This window comes from Scomber scombrus, chromosome 4, assembly GCF_963691925.1.
Source record: "Scomber scombrus chromosome 4, fScoSco1.1, whole genome shotgun sequence".
NCBI lineage: Eukaryota > Metazoa > Chordata > Actinopteri > Scombriformes > Scombridae > Scomber > Scomber scombrus.
Window position 1 is genome coordinate 383896 of NC_084973.1, and position 14928 is coordinate 398823.

The following is a 14928-nucleotide window of genomic DNA, read 5'->3' on the forward strand; positions in this document are numbered from 1 at the left end:
TTACTCTTGGCTGTAGACTCTTAGTAGACTCTTGGTAAGACCAAGAGTCTACTGTTAAATGATACGGTCATGATTTTTGAAGTGTGTCTTAAGACAACTGTCAGGTGTCAATATGAACAGTGAAAGAAGTTTTCCTCACTGTAATCATTGCTCCTGTTCATACTGGCTATTGAATTGTCCCTTTCCACAGTTTGTTGAAGCTCTCAGACAATCAATCAATCTTTATTTATATAGCGCCAAATCACAATAAAAGTCATCTCCAGGCACTTTACACATAGAGCAGGTCTAAACGGTATGTCAGGTTTAGTTTTAAAGAGACCAAAACATTCCCAGACTGTGTTGGTTCATATGGGCTTTTATGTGGCATACTCACTTTAAAAGCAGTACCAATCAGGAATGATGATATATCATTTTTAATATTAATACTCAAGTAACATGTTTCAAGAATGTACCTATTGTGTTAAAGTTACATAAATCACGCTATGCCACATGATATGAATTTTCATCAGTGGGTAGTCGTGGACTATAAACCTGTGAGTTCTGGCTGTGAATCCTGGATCTAATTGGTCAGACGACCAGTAACATGACGTGTAACAACTGTGGGAAGCCACACCTGTACACAGTTCAGTATTGACAGGCTGTTCACTGTGGGAGGTGTGTTAAGGAAAACTTCAAGAGACAGGTGAGGTGGACGCTGTATATTGATGAGGTGGTGGTGGAAGTAACAATATGCTTTTAGACACGTTTGTGTTCACAGTGGAAATTTGTGGTTAAGGTTCCTGCCAGAACCAGCCGTCGTTGGTTGAAATATAAAAGTCCACTTTTACCATCTACGAACAGATGGAAAAAAAGACTTCCGTTTGAAGATTTTCATAATAAGCACACTATTAAATGCTCAGTTTTCAAAAAATACTGTACTGGAATATAATTTTACAAAATATTATGTTTAATTTTAATGATGTGAATACATACGCCAGGAATTGAATTGATAATTGAACCAAAATATTATGACATATCAATGTAAAGTTTGAATTCTATTAAATTTTGATATAATGTTGAAAGAACTGCGGAAGTACTTCTTGCCAGCCGGGTGATTAAAGATGCAATGTTTGCTCCAGCAGAGGGCGCCCAATTCTAGTAAAGTCGACTCCAGCCTATGCGGTTTGCTAGTCGGAAGTGCAGTTTATTTCCACCGAGCCTGTGTTGCTTCGGACCCACATGGACAGACGTGTGTAATACCATGGGTAAGACGGAGTTTTACTTGGATTTGTAAACTAAGGTAGAGTTTCTGGTGCCGGCGTTGTTACAGCGGATCGGTCATTGTTGAAAAGCAAAGATACAAAGACAGTGGCGTCTTCAAATGTGCAATTAATAGAAGAGTTTACTGAGCTGGTAACTGCTGTGACCGTAGTTCTGTGATGATCTTTTGCCTTAAGGTGTTTCCTGTATTTTCTCCACCGGTCTGTAGTGTAGGGATTGGCCAGAATTATAATGTAGATCAGCACCAGAGAAAATACTGTTTGTGTGACTATTAAACTGAAATATTACTCTAATAATGACGATGAGTCATAGCCAGTTACAAGTCACATGCATTTGAGGTCACTTTACACTACATAGATTTCAATTGTGTGACATGAGACTGGTGATGTTCCTCACCATAGCTGTAAATATCTATCTTTCCTAAACATAGACATACTTGGTCCTCCACACACACAGCAAAGCGCTGTCCTCCAATACACTTGAACAAGTAGTTACATAGTTCTTCCTATTCCTGATAAATTCCCTTTAATTTTAAATCTTATTTTATGTGTACCATATGTTATTGATAGGATGTTGCTTGGTGTACACTAAGCCTGCTTACTGTTAATTTTTATGTTTACAGATAGTTGCCCCCCCCCCCCTTTTTTAAAAAAAATTTTTTTTAACTTTGTTGTCACACGGCGTCTTACTAAAAATGGACAACCAATATGTCATTGTTTTCCAAAAAGTCAGTTCTTCCTCATCTATACGAAAACAGGAATCTGGCATTTTCATCCACTCTGGAGACACTTCTGGGTGGTTCATATGTAGCTGTGACTGATAACCTAAACTAAATACCTGCTGGCTCAGTCTGGCCTTCAAGGTTCTGAGGGACCCACTGTCATGGGCTGGGTCCTGTAGAGCTCTTGGATTGAGACTGAAACATTTCCTATCTAACTAACAACTTTCAGTGGGGCATGAAAAAACTGCCAAGCACTTGTTCATGCATTAGGGCAGGCCACTGCACCAATCCGAAGTAACCAAATTGTGTTTCAACACAAAATACTGAATTTTAGCCAATTAATAAAACATCACATGTGATTTTATTTGTTATCGTCTGTGTAATAATGCAGTTGGCAATGTGGAGTTTTCTTGTGCATGTAAGAAATATGACTTTATACAATGACATATTAAAAACATGGCTGATTTACATTTTCATTGTCTTGCTCAAGGAAACTTAAACATGTAGACAGAATGAGTTGGGGAACGATCCACTAGCCCTGCAATTACCTGTTGAGACACATTGACCCACATTATGAGTGTTAATCTACCTCCTGTATTTCCTCTACAGCAACCAGCAATCATGCCACAGCCAAGAATGATGCTGGTGGTGACAGGAGATGATTTCGGCTACTGTCCCAGGAGGAACCGGGGGATTGTGGAATGCTTCCAGGCTGGAGGCATTTCCAATGTGTCACTGTTGGTTAATGCCAATGCAGCTAAAGAAGCTGCAGATCTGGCCAAAAGGTAATGTGGGTGCTGAAATAAAAAAATACACTTCAAATCTTGTAAAAACAGAGTGATGATGTAGTTGGCATTCCTGTGTCCATTGGTTGTTATTATGTTTTTTCATAATGGACCTAATACAGACCACAATGACACCTCCAGCTCAGCTCCAATTAGAATTGAAAGCAGATACCATTTTAGTCATGTAAGACATCAATAGTAAACATTACTTTTGTGGCGGCATAATTGTGTGCCAGTGCTTAAAAATTGAAATACAGATTTGAAGTATAGATTTGATACAACAATGAATTTATATTCTTCAAAAGATTGTTTGAATATGACATTACATCAGTTGGACAACTTCCGAATGCAGTCGCTTTCTTAAAATACCTGCATATAGTATATCATACCTAGATTCATTGTACATTTCAAAGTATTTGTTGAAGCTCTGCCAGGGTTTTTTTTTAAGTTTCATGTAAAATCTACTGCTGGGTTCAGTGTGATGAAAAATGCTAATGCATACATATTCAACCTCTAACAGTAATTGAGACTATTGTTCCAGGGAGATTCTTACGGGCATCTCTTTATGATAAACTGAAATGGATGTTTTTTAGTAATGACAAATGTGTTAGTAAAAAAGTACATCTGAAAGATGGGCTGGAGACACTTAGTTTAGCTATTGTATTATGACCTCATTAGAAAAGCAAACCCTTTTGTTATTGTATTAATACAAATATTTACTAACATATTTGACTGGGTGCTGGGTAAGCATTATTACATGTTTGTTGCTTAAGGGTTTGTAGGCAGTTGCCAGGCTGTTGCCTAAATACTTAATTACAAAATAAATTAATTCATGGAGAACATTGAAAGACACACAATTGCAAAAAAGTTGGAAAGGTGAACATTTATGAATAGATAGAACAGTACTCAAGTTAACACATATCATTTGTACTTTTGCTCATTTAATAACTGTATTATTAAAGTAAGGAGCATTGACTTCTCTGTTCTTGTTAGACACAATATCCCAATTGGTCTCCATGCCAACCTGTCAGAGGGCATTCCAGTGTGTCAGAGCCTCCGACAGGCCTCATCACTGGTCAACCAGCATGGCCTCTTCCATGGGAAGATGGGCTTTCGTCAGGCCCTGGAGAGAGGTCAACTCAGCATGGAACAGGTACACTGCCCCAAAGTCCACTTTGTGACTGATTTGAACTCATCTAGTCATATTGCATGCATTTATTAAAAAGCTCAGAGAACTGTTAATAATTGAAATACACAAGTCATCCATGATTCCTGTATAAGGTATCATTTTAGGATGAAAAATGTGTAAATGCGCATGCTTTCATGGAAGAAAAACAATGGAGTTAATGAAATTAATGCAACAATATATTCAGTATAGAAATCATCACAAAATATAACGTAAACTGTTAAATAAAAAAGAAAAAAAATAGGGAGAGAACCCAATTGCTTTTAATCAGAATGATCGCATAAATCAGATATCTGCGATGAAATATTGATTTGTACAAATGCACAACAATCATATTAAAATATAAATATATAGCTTAATTTTAGAAATTGGAGTTATAACCATCATATCCATCACCTGAAACGATAATATAAATGCATTTCCATGCAAATACACAGCATTTGATAGTGTGGTGGAAATCTGTAATTAAAGAACAATGACATGGTCTTTCTGTATGTTTATTCAAAGCATTTACAAAAGTATAAAATACATTTTTCATTACGATAGAGAAGTCAGGTCTGGTTCAAAAAGGTTACTGTATACAGGACGACTGCATGGGATCAATCCTCTTTATGCTGTTTTTTTTATTTGCTGTCTAAATTTCAAGTATGAATGTATGGCTAGGCTTTTCAGCTTTCAGCTAAAAGAAGACTCAAACCCAAAGACATTTTCATATTCACTGTTTCCCTTGAAAACTGAAAAAGAAAAGTAATTTTTCAATAATTTTAGGCAGTAACCTGCAAAAATATGTAAATTATATTAGAAACATCGTACATAAATGAAGTACCATATTCATCATATTTGTTCAAATACTTCAAATTAGAACTTTTGAGAAATGTAACAGTAAGGAACAAAAAATTAAGCCCACACATCTAATAGTGAATGAGGACATTGTTGTAAGACTGGAATGTTACATTGATCTTACAGGAGGTTTTTATTTTCCCAGGTGGAGCTGGAGTTGAGGGCCCAGGTCAGGCTGTTCAGGGAACTGACGGGACACTTGCCCCACCACATGGACGGACACCAACATGTCCACGTACTGCCAGGTAATAAAAGAAAAGAACACTAACTGTAACTGCTATAATACCGTACATTCGTCGACTGATTATCAAAAACAACTTATTATATTATGAAATATCAGTGGTAAATGAAAGAGTGCCAGAATAGATAATAGGTCATTTCATGTTAAAACAACAGAGACCTCATGACAGACCATCTTGGATTTGCTTCATACTTGATGTAAATAATATCATTGTACTCTACAACTAGTGTGCAAAATGTTTGGCTTATCTTTGTATAGTTTCTGGGAAACAGTAAGACTTATCACTGCTGTGTTTACTGCTAGTGAGCCAAGGAGTGGGACTATTGCTAGAGTGTGCGCCATCACATGACCAAACCCTCTATACATTTGGAGAATTGTGAAGCAATTTACATTTATTAACCATTTTTTTATTGCCAATGTGTGAATGGGTTGTAATGTTCCATAAAAACAAGACCTTCTCCTACTTTCTCAGTTTTCTGTAACAGTGTGTGATTTTTATGTGAGGAACCGGGGCTAGATTTTTGCTCCTCAGTGCTTTGCCTCTGTCCCACTAACATCATCAAACACATAATGACACAACAACACAACAGATCGAAAATGGTGCTTTCCGAATAGAAACACCCTGAAGATATTAATTCTCCAGCAAATGAGATGGCTAGCTGCCTCCGTCAACTACAACACAACAAACAAAACATCCTGGCAGTGACTAAGTCAAAGCCTAGCCTGGCTAAGTTGTCGGCTCAGATGTTCCAGAGCGATGGCAGAACATAGCTTACCCGTTTAGCTTTTTCTGTTGGTTGTCAAAAGTTGGTAATAAGAATATTTCACAACAGAACTGCAATGTGTTGATGCCCAGCCACAGCGTTGCTTCTCGGCTACAGCGTGTTGATCCCTGGCCACAGTGTGTGTGAGTGAGTGTGCGGGGAGGGGTTGACCAACTGGGATTGAGAGATGCTTTTCTGAAAGACAGTGCAAAACACAACGTTTGAGATCTTTTATGTAATTATGAAAAGAGTAAGCAGGGTAAAAGACATCACTGGCAACAGTCCCGTGCCACAAGCATCCACATAAGCACAATCAACTGGATGTTGACCGCACCTTAATTAATGGCCACAGGTGTCACTAATGAGAGGGAATTACTTATTCTTACGAATAGAGCATGTAATGTCTTAACAGCAGGTTTATATTCAAGTTGTCTTGGCAACATACTGTAGGTCATACAATATTAGACTATTTAAGACAATATTAATTTATTTATATATTTGGCAATCAGCATATTTCCCACAAAACATTTTGGTTATTGATATTTTCATCTGCCTGACAACTAAACATGGTACAACATCTAAGCCAGACAGGAAGCTGCTGCAGCATCAACAAGTACCTAGTGAGGATTGTCAGGGAGAATGGAGACAGGGAAGGGATGGAGGGAAAACTCTGCACTGCGACAAACTTTGCAGTGTTTTGGTAGACCTGAATTTGTTTTCTGACAATGTTATATCAGACTTTGCCAACTCTAAATACAGAAACACAGCGACTCTGTTACCTCTAACTTGTTGCTGCATATCACAACATGGGAAGAGTTATTTTGCTGTTTTGTTGTGTGGTCACATACTGACAAGTAAAAGAAAACATGCACTGTAAAGACACAGTAAACTACAAAATAAAGAGTCGAAGTAAAGGAAAGTAGGTGTTAAAACCTACTGTCAAACTTTGCATTTGTGTTCTTTAATTACTCTTACCTCCAAATCTTAATTTCCTGTCTCTTGATGCTTGATGAACTTGGACAGCCATTCCAGCTCCACCAGAATTGGCGGGACCCCTCTGTTTTCACCCATTCATGCCATTCATGTTTCGTTTTTTATCACTTTCACAAAGCAATCCCTCATATTTCTCCCCGCTTACTGGCAAAATGCCTCATCTTTTCCCAGTGTGGTGGCGATTTCTCGCCACAAATTGAGAGTCACTTGGCTGTCCCTGTGGTCTCCCAAGGATGGGTTATGAAGGTTTCTCTATACCTGACCTTTTCGCCCCCATGTCCATTGAGAAATGAATCATACAAAGTCCTAATATGCTTCTAAAGGGTTCCAAAAGCCATTTAGCTCATTCTGCCAAAATCTCTGAGATAAAATTATTTATACTTCTAATAATTGATCAGATATTACTTTGAGCAGCAATATCACACAGGAACCATATAACTTTACATATGAAGATCAGTTTACTTATGTACTCATCATTTACATGCAGTATTACTATGAAAACAGTGGTATGATGTCTTCTGTGCCTCTGGAGGAGATTTGCCAGAATCGTCATCAGGGTTATCTTGCTTGGGCTTGTAGGTAACAAAATAAATGGCTTTAATTCACCGTCTTACTCTCCAAACCTTATAAGGTAGATCACAGAGTAAAATATTAGGTGGTTAGTAGTTGCCTACTAACAGCTTAATGGCCATGTGAATGCCTGGCTCAGGTGAGTACTGATACTGTTGTGACTGTGTTGCAGAGGTGCGTGAGGTGTTTGGACAGGTCCTGTCACAACTCAGGATTCCATACACTCGTGTTCCAGTGGAGCCAGGTTTACACAGCTGCCCATGGCTGCCAGCGCACCTGCAAAGATTCTACACACAGTTGCAGAAAGACGCTTTGGACTCTATCCCTGTCTTCACACGCTATGGAATCAGGTATGTGAGCATGTGTGTATATTTAATTTAGGCTTCTGCCTTTGTGCGCACACAGAGTTTCAGTCATGAGTTGAGTATTCTGCATCATGCCACATTTAGAGGAGAAGTCATTGGGCATCATGCAAAAATAGTTCAGAGTTTTTTCAAGTTAAATGACAAAAACACACAAGTTAGACAGTCATGCATTAGAGAATATTGTATATGAAAGTATTTTACAGTGTCAGGTGTTATCAAAATGTTATTCATTGTGGTAACATACTTAAACTGCAAATTCAATTCATTATAACTGGTAAGTCAAGCAAGTGTCTCCCCTAGTCAAGAGGTCTGGACCACATTTGAGGGTTTTTTTTTGGACCTCAGAGAAACCAACCCAGTCTCAAATCAAAACGTATCACAGCTACGTTGGTCCACAGTGCAAAACGTAGCCATCTCACAATTTGGGCTCAAAAATTGTGAGATGGCTACTTTTTTTCTGCCCTGTTCTTTTCTATAGGACTGCATTCACATCACGTTACATTCAATTTTATGTCTGCGAAAACAAATAAAATGGCTGCCATTCATTTAATTCTCAGTGTAAAATGTAATATTTTAAGATAGTTTCTGCATTAAAATGTGTTTTGATGACATTTCTAGTGAGAAATATGCATTTTGTTTTCACAGTCTCTGTTCAGTGAATGTATATGATGTCTAGTTTATCACTTATTACCAAGTAGTTTTCAAGTGTCGCCACAAAATTGTAGAAATACAACGTTTTGTCATTTGCTGTGGATTACGTTTGCTGGGAACGTTTTCTAAATACGTTTCCATTAAACATCATTTAGTTTTCCTACAATAAACTCGGCTACGTGCTGTAATATTAATTCAACAACCTTCTTGTCTTTATTATTTTTCTGTGAATATTCTGAGATGAGAAGAGATTTAGAAGAGCAGTAATATTGGTGACAGGCTGATGAGGTTACATTTAACAAGTGATTTGAGATCGTTATAACATTAAATTATCTGTTTTTTTCTACTGGACGTGCTCATTTTAATGAATAGATTCATTTATAATTCCTGTGTGACTTATAACTTTACTGATATCTCATGTTTTGCGCATCATAACCGCTTTTTGATCAGCTGTCTGTCATTGTTGGGAGGAGTAAAGAAAAAAACGGGATGACTCGGGGAATCCCGAGTGACATCATGCACTCCCAGAAGGAAACCCCTCTGCCCCGCTGCCCCCTCCCACTTGCACACCTTTTTTTTTTAACATTTATTTAATAAAAAACAAGAGTTTTGGTTACAAGAAGTACATCACTTGCCTACGTCTCCTTCGTCTGTTTGTTTTTACTAGACAACACATGACTCCAAGCGCCAGCCACACATGCAACCCCACGAGTGTCTACAGTAAACTACCGTCCCAAAAACCTAATTTCTAGAATATTACCAAAAATAGCAGAAATAAAGCAACACCTTTTTATTTAATTACATTACTCTCCTTGTGATGCACTTATTGCACTTGTTTAATTTCTGAGCTGAAATTAAACAAGTGCACATAAGTTTGGTAAATAACAAAATTAAAGACAGTGTCTACTGGCTTTTGCTGTCATTTATAGTCACTGTCCAGCTGCTTTTCGACTTTCATACCTGCAAACTAGTAGTTTTTCGGCGAAATTCACAGATTTTCAAACAAAATATGTCGTTTTCATGATTCATCTAGATCCAAAGAGGTTTCTTTTTTTGGGGGGGGGAATCAAGGGATCAAGGATGAGAAACATGAGATTGCCATCTTCACAAAACCAATAGAAGAGTCCAGAGCTGTATTTGGCCAATCACACACGAGTCATTTGGCAAATCACAATCAAGATAGACAGCATCCTTCTTTCCCACGGATGAACGTACAACCAGCGTCAGTTAACTCAGAGATCTATGCTATGGACACTTGCAACAGTTTTGAGGTAAGTGTTGTTATCTGCCAACGATGTAATATGCTGTGTAAATTAAACTTGCTTTGGCAAAGATAATACTACTTTAGCAACATTACGTGTGTCGTGATGTAACCTTTTCCATAATAGAAAGCTTTTCAGCTTGTAATGCTAGCTAGGATGTCAGCTAACATCAGTGAATTGTGTGTTAACGTTAACCTTTCATGTCAGTCGGTTCAGTGCGAATAATTGTGGGAAGGCTATCTCTACTGCATCCGTACTGTTCTCTGTTGCTACGACGGATATCCGTCAATTGGACTGTAAATTTACAAATATCAATAAATACACTGAACAAAAATATAAACGCAACACTTTTGTTTTTGCTCCCATTTTTCATGAGCTGAACTAAAAGATCTAAAACATTGTCTATATATACAAAAGACCTATTTCTATCAAATATTGTTCACAAATCTGTCTAAATCTGTGTTAGTGAGCACTTCTCCTTTGCCGAGATAATCCATCCCACCTCACAGGTGTGGCATATCAAGATGCTGATAAGCCAGCACGAATATTGCACAGGTGTGCATTAGGCTGGCCACAATAAAAGGCCACTCTGAAATGTGCAGTTTTGCTTTATTGAGGGGGTCTGGAGAGGTCAGAAAACCAGTCATTATCTGGTGTGACCCCCATTAGCCTAACCCTAACCCTAACCCATCTCTTTGGCATAAAGTTGATCAGGTTGTTGATTTTGGCCTGTGGAATGTTGGTCCACTCCTCTTCAATGACTGTGCGAAGTTGCTGGATATTGGCAGGAACTGGCCACAATCAACAACCTGATCAACTCTATACAAAGGAAATGGGTTAGGGTTAGGGTTAGGCTAATGGTGGTCACACCAGATACTGACTGGTTTTCTGACCCCCCCAGATCCCCTTAATAAAGCAAAACTGCACATCCGGCGGATCATTTAACATGGATGGATGCATTTAGGGTAAGTCTTTACAAACGTTTATGGTAACAAAAAGGAGCCCTGATCCAGCCGATAATATTTGTTCAATTCTTTTCCAGAATGAGAGAGTTTAAAGAGGAAGCAGTAAAAGCTGCCATGTCGATCTTCCATGGTCCGTTGGTTGAATCGTCATTCAATCTCATGGACAACATCATCGACCAAAAATCTACAAGCATGGAACGGCTTGTCCAGGCCAAAAAAATGAAGAAATGAGATTGTTACTTTTATAAAAAAATTGCTTAGCTTGACACTGTTGTTACTGGATTGTGGCTGATGTTTCTGTTTTTGTTGATTGGCCAGCGGCCGTTTTCCGTTGAATGACCAAAAAACAAGGTTATGTTATGTTAATAAATAGTTATTTTTTTACCTGTATCTTTGTTGCACCTTTTTTCGCAGAGGGAGCAGGCTCAGGTCTTGGGGATGGGGGGGGGAGCTGGAGAGTTGACAACAACTAAACTTGTTACGTTCACTACATTTTAACTTAGTTCAGCCATGTGTGTTTATGCTAGTTTGTTAACTTTGTGAACAATGCAGCCTTTTTTAATCTCAACAACTGCAGTGATATACGTACTCTTAGCAATATGAACCACTGTCTTCATATAGACAATATAACATTAAGCCTCATTATAAAAATGATATTGGTCAGCTACAATTAAAAATCATAACAGTAGACCTACTTAAGTTAGTCTATGTATCTTTGGTATTTTAATGCAGGCTAATAAAATGAGGCAAAATGCATACAGAAGACCATGAAAAAACTGTAAAACACATTTATTTCTGATCAAAGGGACAGCTGACCAATCAAATAAGACACCAGGATTAATCAAGCCGGGCTGTTGGCCTGGTCTGGAGCAGACTTGCTGAACAGAATAAATCACCGTGGTAACTTGAGTACCCTTGCTTTCATGCAAATGAGTCACGGCTAAATTCAGCCAGGATAACTGGAAAATACCAGCTCCCTTTGTGGTTTGTGGGTGGCAAACACTAAAGGTTTAAATTCTCTCCATTTCCACAGGTGGCCAGATGTGTACCTGGGATTGACCACCATGGGCCAGAACATGTCCGTCCCCAACCTGCAGAGGGCCCTTAGCCACGTCTTATCTGCAGGACCTTCAGGCACTACTTCCTGTAGTATGCCCAGCTCTGATCAGCCTGTGGTCACGGCAGAGCTGATGGTTCATCCCGGTTACCCCAGTCACCCCCAGTTGGGTGGCTGTGGAGAAGGACCTGATGACTTCTCCCAGTCAGCTGACAGGCAGCATGAGCTGAGTGTGCTTACTGACCCCTCCCTGCTGGCCCTCTATGGCCAGGAGAGAGTGCAGCTCTGTTCTTTCAAAGACATTTAAGCACTATTGTCTAAAAATGACTAACCTTTACGTATACTGTAAAAAGCCAAAGTAAAAGCAGATTTTACAGGTTCTGTTTAAGAAATAAAAACACATAATTCAGAAGTGTTTGTAATAACACAGATTAGTGTGAATCCAGACCTACAACAGAACCTTATGCAACAAGTATGTTGTGCTGCTTTGGTCTAGAAATGAAAGGTAATTTAAAAAAAACAACAACAATATAATATTGTTTATTTATTTGTTATCAGAACACCATTTCCCAGAAGCCTGAGACAGTCATAGGTTAAAGGTCATTAGCATTAGGACTTGTAAAATGGATGTAACAATAGCACAGCTGTTTCAAAGAAAGAGCAGTTCCCATTATATGTGATGTCCACTGCCTCACAGAAAGAAGTAAAGCTGATACATTTAAATGCTAACTAATAAATCATTGTTTAACTTTGTCAAAATTATGAAAAATTCAGGAACGTGTTTCAGTATTTCTGAAAAACAACGGAAGAAAACAGTCAACAAGAAGTTTACAGAGTCAGTTACAAAGGCTAGCTAGGAAGTGATATCTGGACTTCCACTTTGCAGCTGAGCAAAGCCTCATCACTGTAGAGTAAAAGTGACTACAAAAGTGCAGTGACACTATGTAACAGGAAAAGTGTGTTCTTTATAGAAGCCATACTAGCTGCTGTTTATTACTCTGATCCAGATCAATACTTTGCACTACCCATGTGACCATCATTGCACACATTTATTACAACTCGGGTTATATTTTGATGGTTTTGTCCATCATTTCCATTTGTTATGATAATGTTGTTCTCATCAAGAATCACATTTCTACCCCTGGAGAAATGTAGTTTATACTACAGCTAAAAAAGTAGCTTTAGCAACTACTTATACTCATTATACTCATTTAACTCAGCGTTAAATAAATCAACATGTGGTGTATATGAAACTAAATATAATAGCCTACAAAAAATTCACATGCCAGCAGAAATATGCCTCTCAACTCAGTTTTATTTTTTTAAAGAAAAAAAGCTGGTCAACATACTGTAGGTTCACCATAGACATGTAATCTATAGACATGTTGGGTAATCTATAGACATGTTGGGTAATACACGGTCGCCCATAAAGTTGGAATAAAATATTTTTTACCTCTTTCCATGAAATGATTGTGACAATGTGATGTATTCTTGATAGATAAATTGTATATATTCTCAAAATTGTATTGATCAATCTCATTATACCTGGTCAAAGCTGATTACTGATGTGTATGAATAGAAAATAAAAAGAGGAATGTGTCTGAACACAAAATCATTCCAACTTTATGGGCGACCATGTATACAGAGAAAATGAAAATCCTACCCCAATACCCACATGCAAATCAGAAATGTAAATCAGTCTACAAAAAATGTATTAAAAAATACGAAGAGGCAGACATATTCTAGATCGGTGTGTCTTGAACAACAATGTTGGCATGTCATGACCAGACTGGCAAGAGTTCTAGAACACAATAATGGTAAAATATAATGTATATTATATAGGTCTTTTTTTTATAAAAAATATTTCATGTTATTGGCCAAAATTGTAGTTTGTAAATTGAGTTAAACTACAAAAAATGACCCAAACAGTAGTTGAAATACTTGATGCAGCACAAAATATGAATGTAGTTTAACTACCAGCAAGTTACAGCTAATTGTAGTTAAGCTATGTAGTTCAACTACATGTAGTTTAAGTCTCCTCAACACTGCTGGTTAGTTTGACTAACCTGGAGGTTTGATTCCTGTATGATCTCACTATGTTCCTAGATCTCAATGATTTCTTTGGTGAGAACAATGTTACTATAACTGCTATGTTATAATAACATTGGTAGATGGGCCCTTACAGATTAATAAACCCACATATGGTTTTTATATAAGAAAGTGCAGGAATGATTTCCAGTGATCTCAGGTCTATGTAACATATATAGCACTGAACATCTGTAATCACCTGGTGACTGTGTGTCTCTAAGTGAATGTGATTTAACTCAATTGCTGCTGCCCCGGACTTTGAAATCTTATATTTTTATAAGTTTCTGTTTAAACACCTTTTATGGCTTGATATATCTGAATCATTTCAGAGCTTATATAACTGAACGGCTGAACAGTGTGAGCTACTACATGAATAAATTAAGTCAAACTGATGTCTGATATTTCTCTTCCTGTAATCTCAATGCAACAAATTTGTGAAAATTGACTGTTCTTATAAGTTCTAACGTTTTGATGTTCAGTGAACCTCATCACCAATACCAAATGCAATGTCTTTTATCTGTGGTGTCCAAGAGGACCATATTTTATCCAGTTTGTTCATTCATCTGAATACTTTAGCAAAACACACAGTAGCTGATGTATGGTAGAGGACTCACAAGACAAAGACCGAGAAATGCCTAAACATGATTTTGTCTGTTTTTAATGAAGAAATATAGTGCATCATGTTGGATATGAGATGGTCATTTCAGTATGCTCTAGAGCAGTGGTCTCCAACCCTGCTCCTGGAGAGCTACTGCCCTGCATGTTTTAGGTATCGCCTCACTCTAACTCGTTATCAAGCAGCTGAGGCTCGTCAAAGGGCTTGATAACGAGTCGATTATTAGAATCAGGTGTGTTAGAGTGAGGAGATACCTAAAACATGCAGGGCAGTAGCTCTCCAGGAGCAGGGTTGGAGACCACTGCTCTAGAGGTTTCCCTTCTGTTGTGTATCAGGGCCCTCTGGTGGTCAGATCTATCACCTGCAGTGTCATCCATGTAGTTTAGGCTGATAAATTACATTGATTGAAAAGATATGCTTAATGTACCCCTCCACTCATAAATATATTGTTCTTCATGCTCCTACAGTTGAATGTTGTTCTCTTCTCTGTGTAAAATGATGTACAACAACAGATTGCTTTTTTGACAACAAGGGCATCTCGACAACAAAGGACTTCGAGGTGTG

General features: G+C 37.9%; 1 protein-coding gene across 1 annotated transcript; it reads left to right on the forward strand.

Annotated features, from left to right (window-relative positions):
- The first annotated feature begins 1040 nt into the window (after positions 1-1040).
- ydjc (YdjC chitooligosaccharide deacetylase homolog) lies at positions 1041-14449 on the forward strand. Its single transcript, XM_062417395.1, has 6 exons — positions 1041-1244; positions 2591-2766; positions 3760-3919; positions 4938-5037; positions 7533-7710; positions 11637-14449. The coding sequence occupies exons 1-6, from the start codon at positions 1101-1103 to the stop codon at positions 11965-11967; spliced, it is 1089 nt and encodes a 362-aa protein (XP_062273379.1). The 5' UTR covers positions 1041-1100; the 3' UTR covers positions 11968-14449.
- Positions 14450-14928: the final 479 nt, after the last annotated feature.

Bases quoted from the DNA above. Each gene is read 5' to 3' on its own strand.
- ydjc (XM_062417395.1), top strand. From the start codon at position 1,101: ATGCAATGTTTGCTCCAGCAGAGGGCGCCCAATTCTAGTAAAGTCGAC. The intron at 2,767-3,759 runs GTAATGTGGGTG...TGTTCTTGTTAG, and splicing joins GCTGCAGATCTGGCCAAAAG to ACACAATATCCCAATTGGTC. The intron at 7,711-11,636 runs GTATGTGAGCAT...CCATTTCCACAG, and splicing joins TTCACACGCTATGGAATCAG to GTGGCCAGATGTGTACCTGG.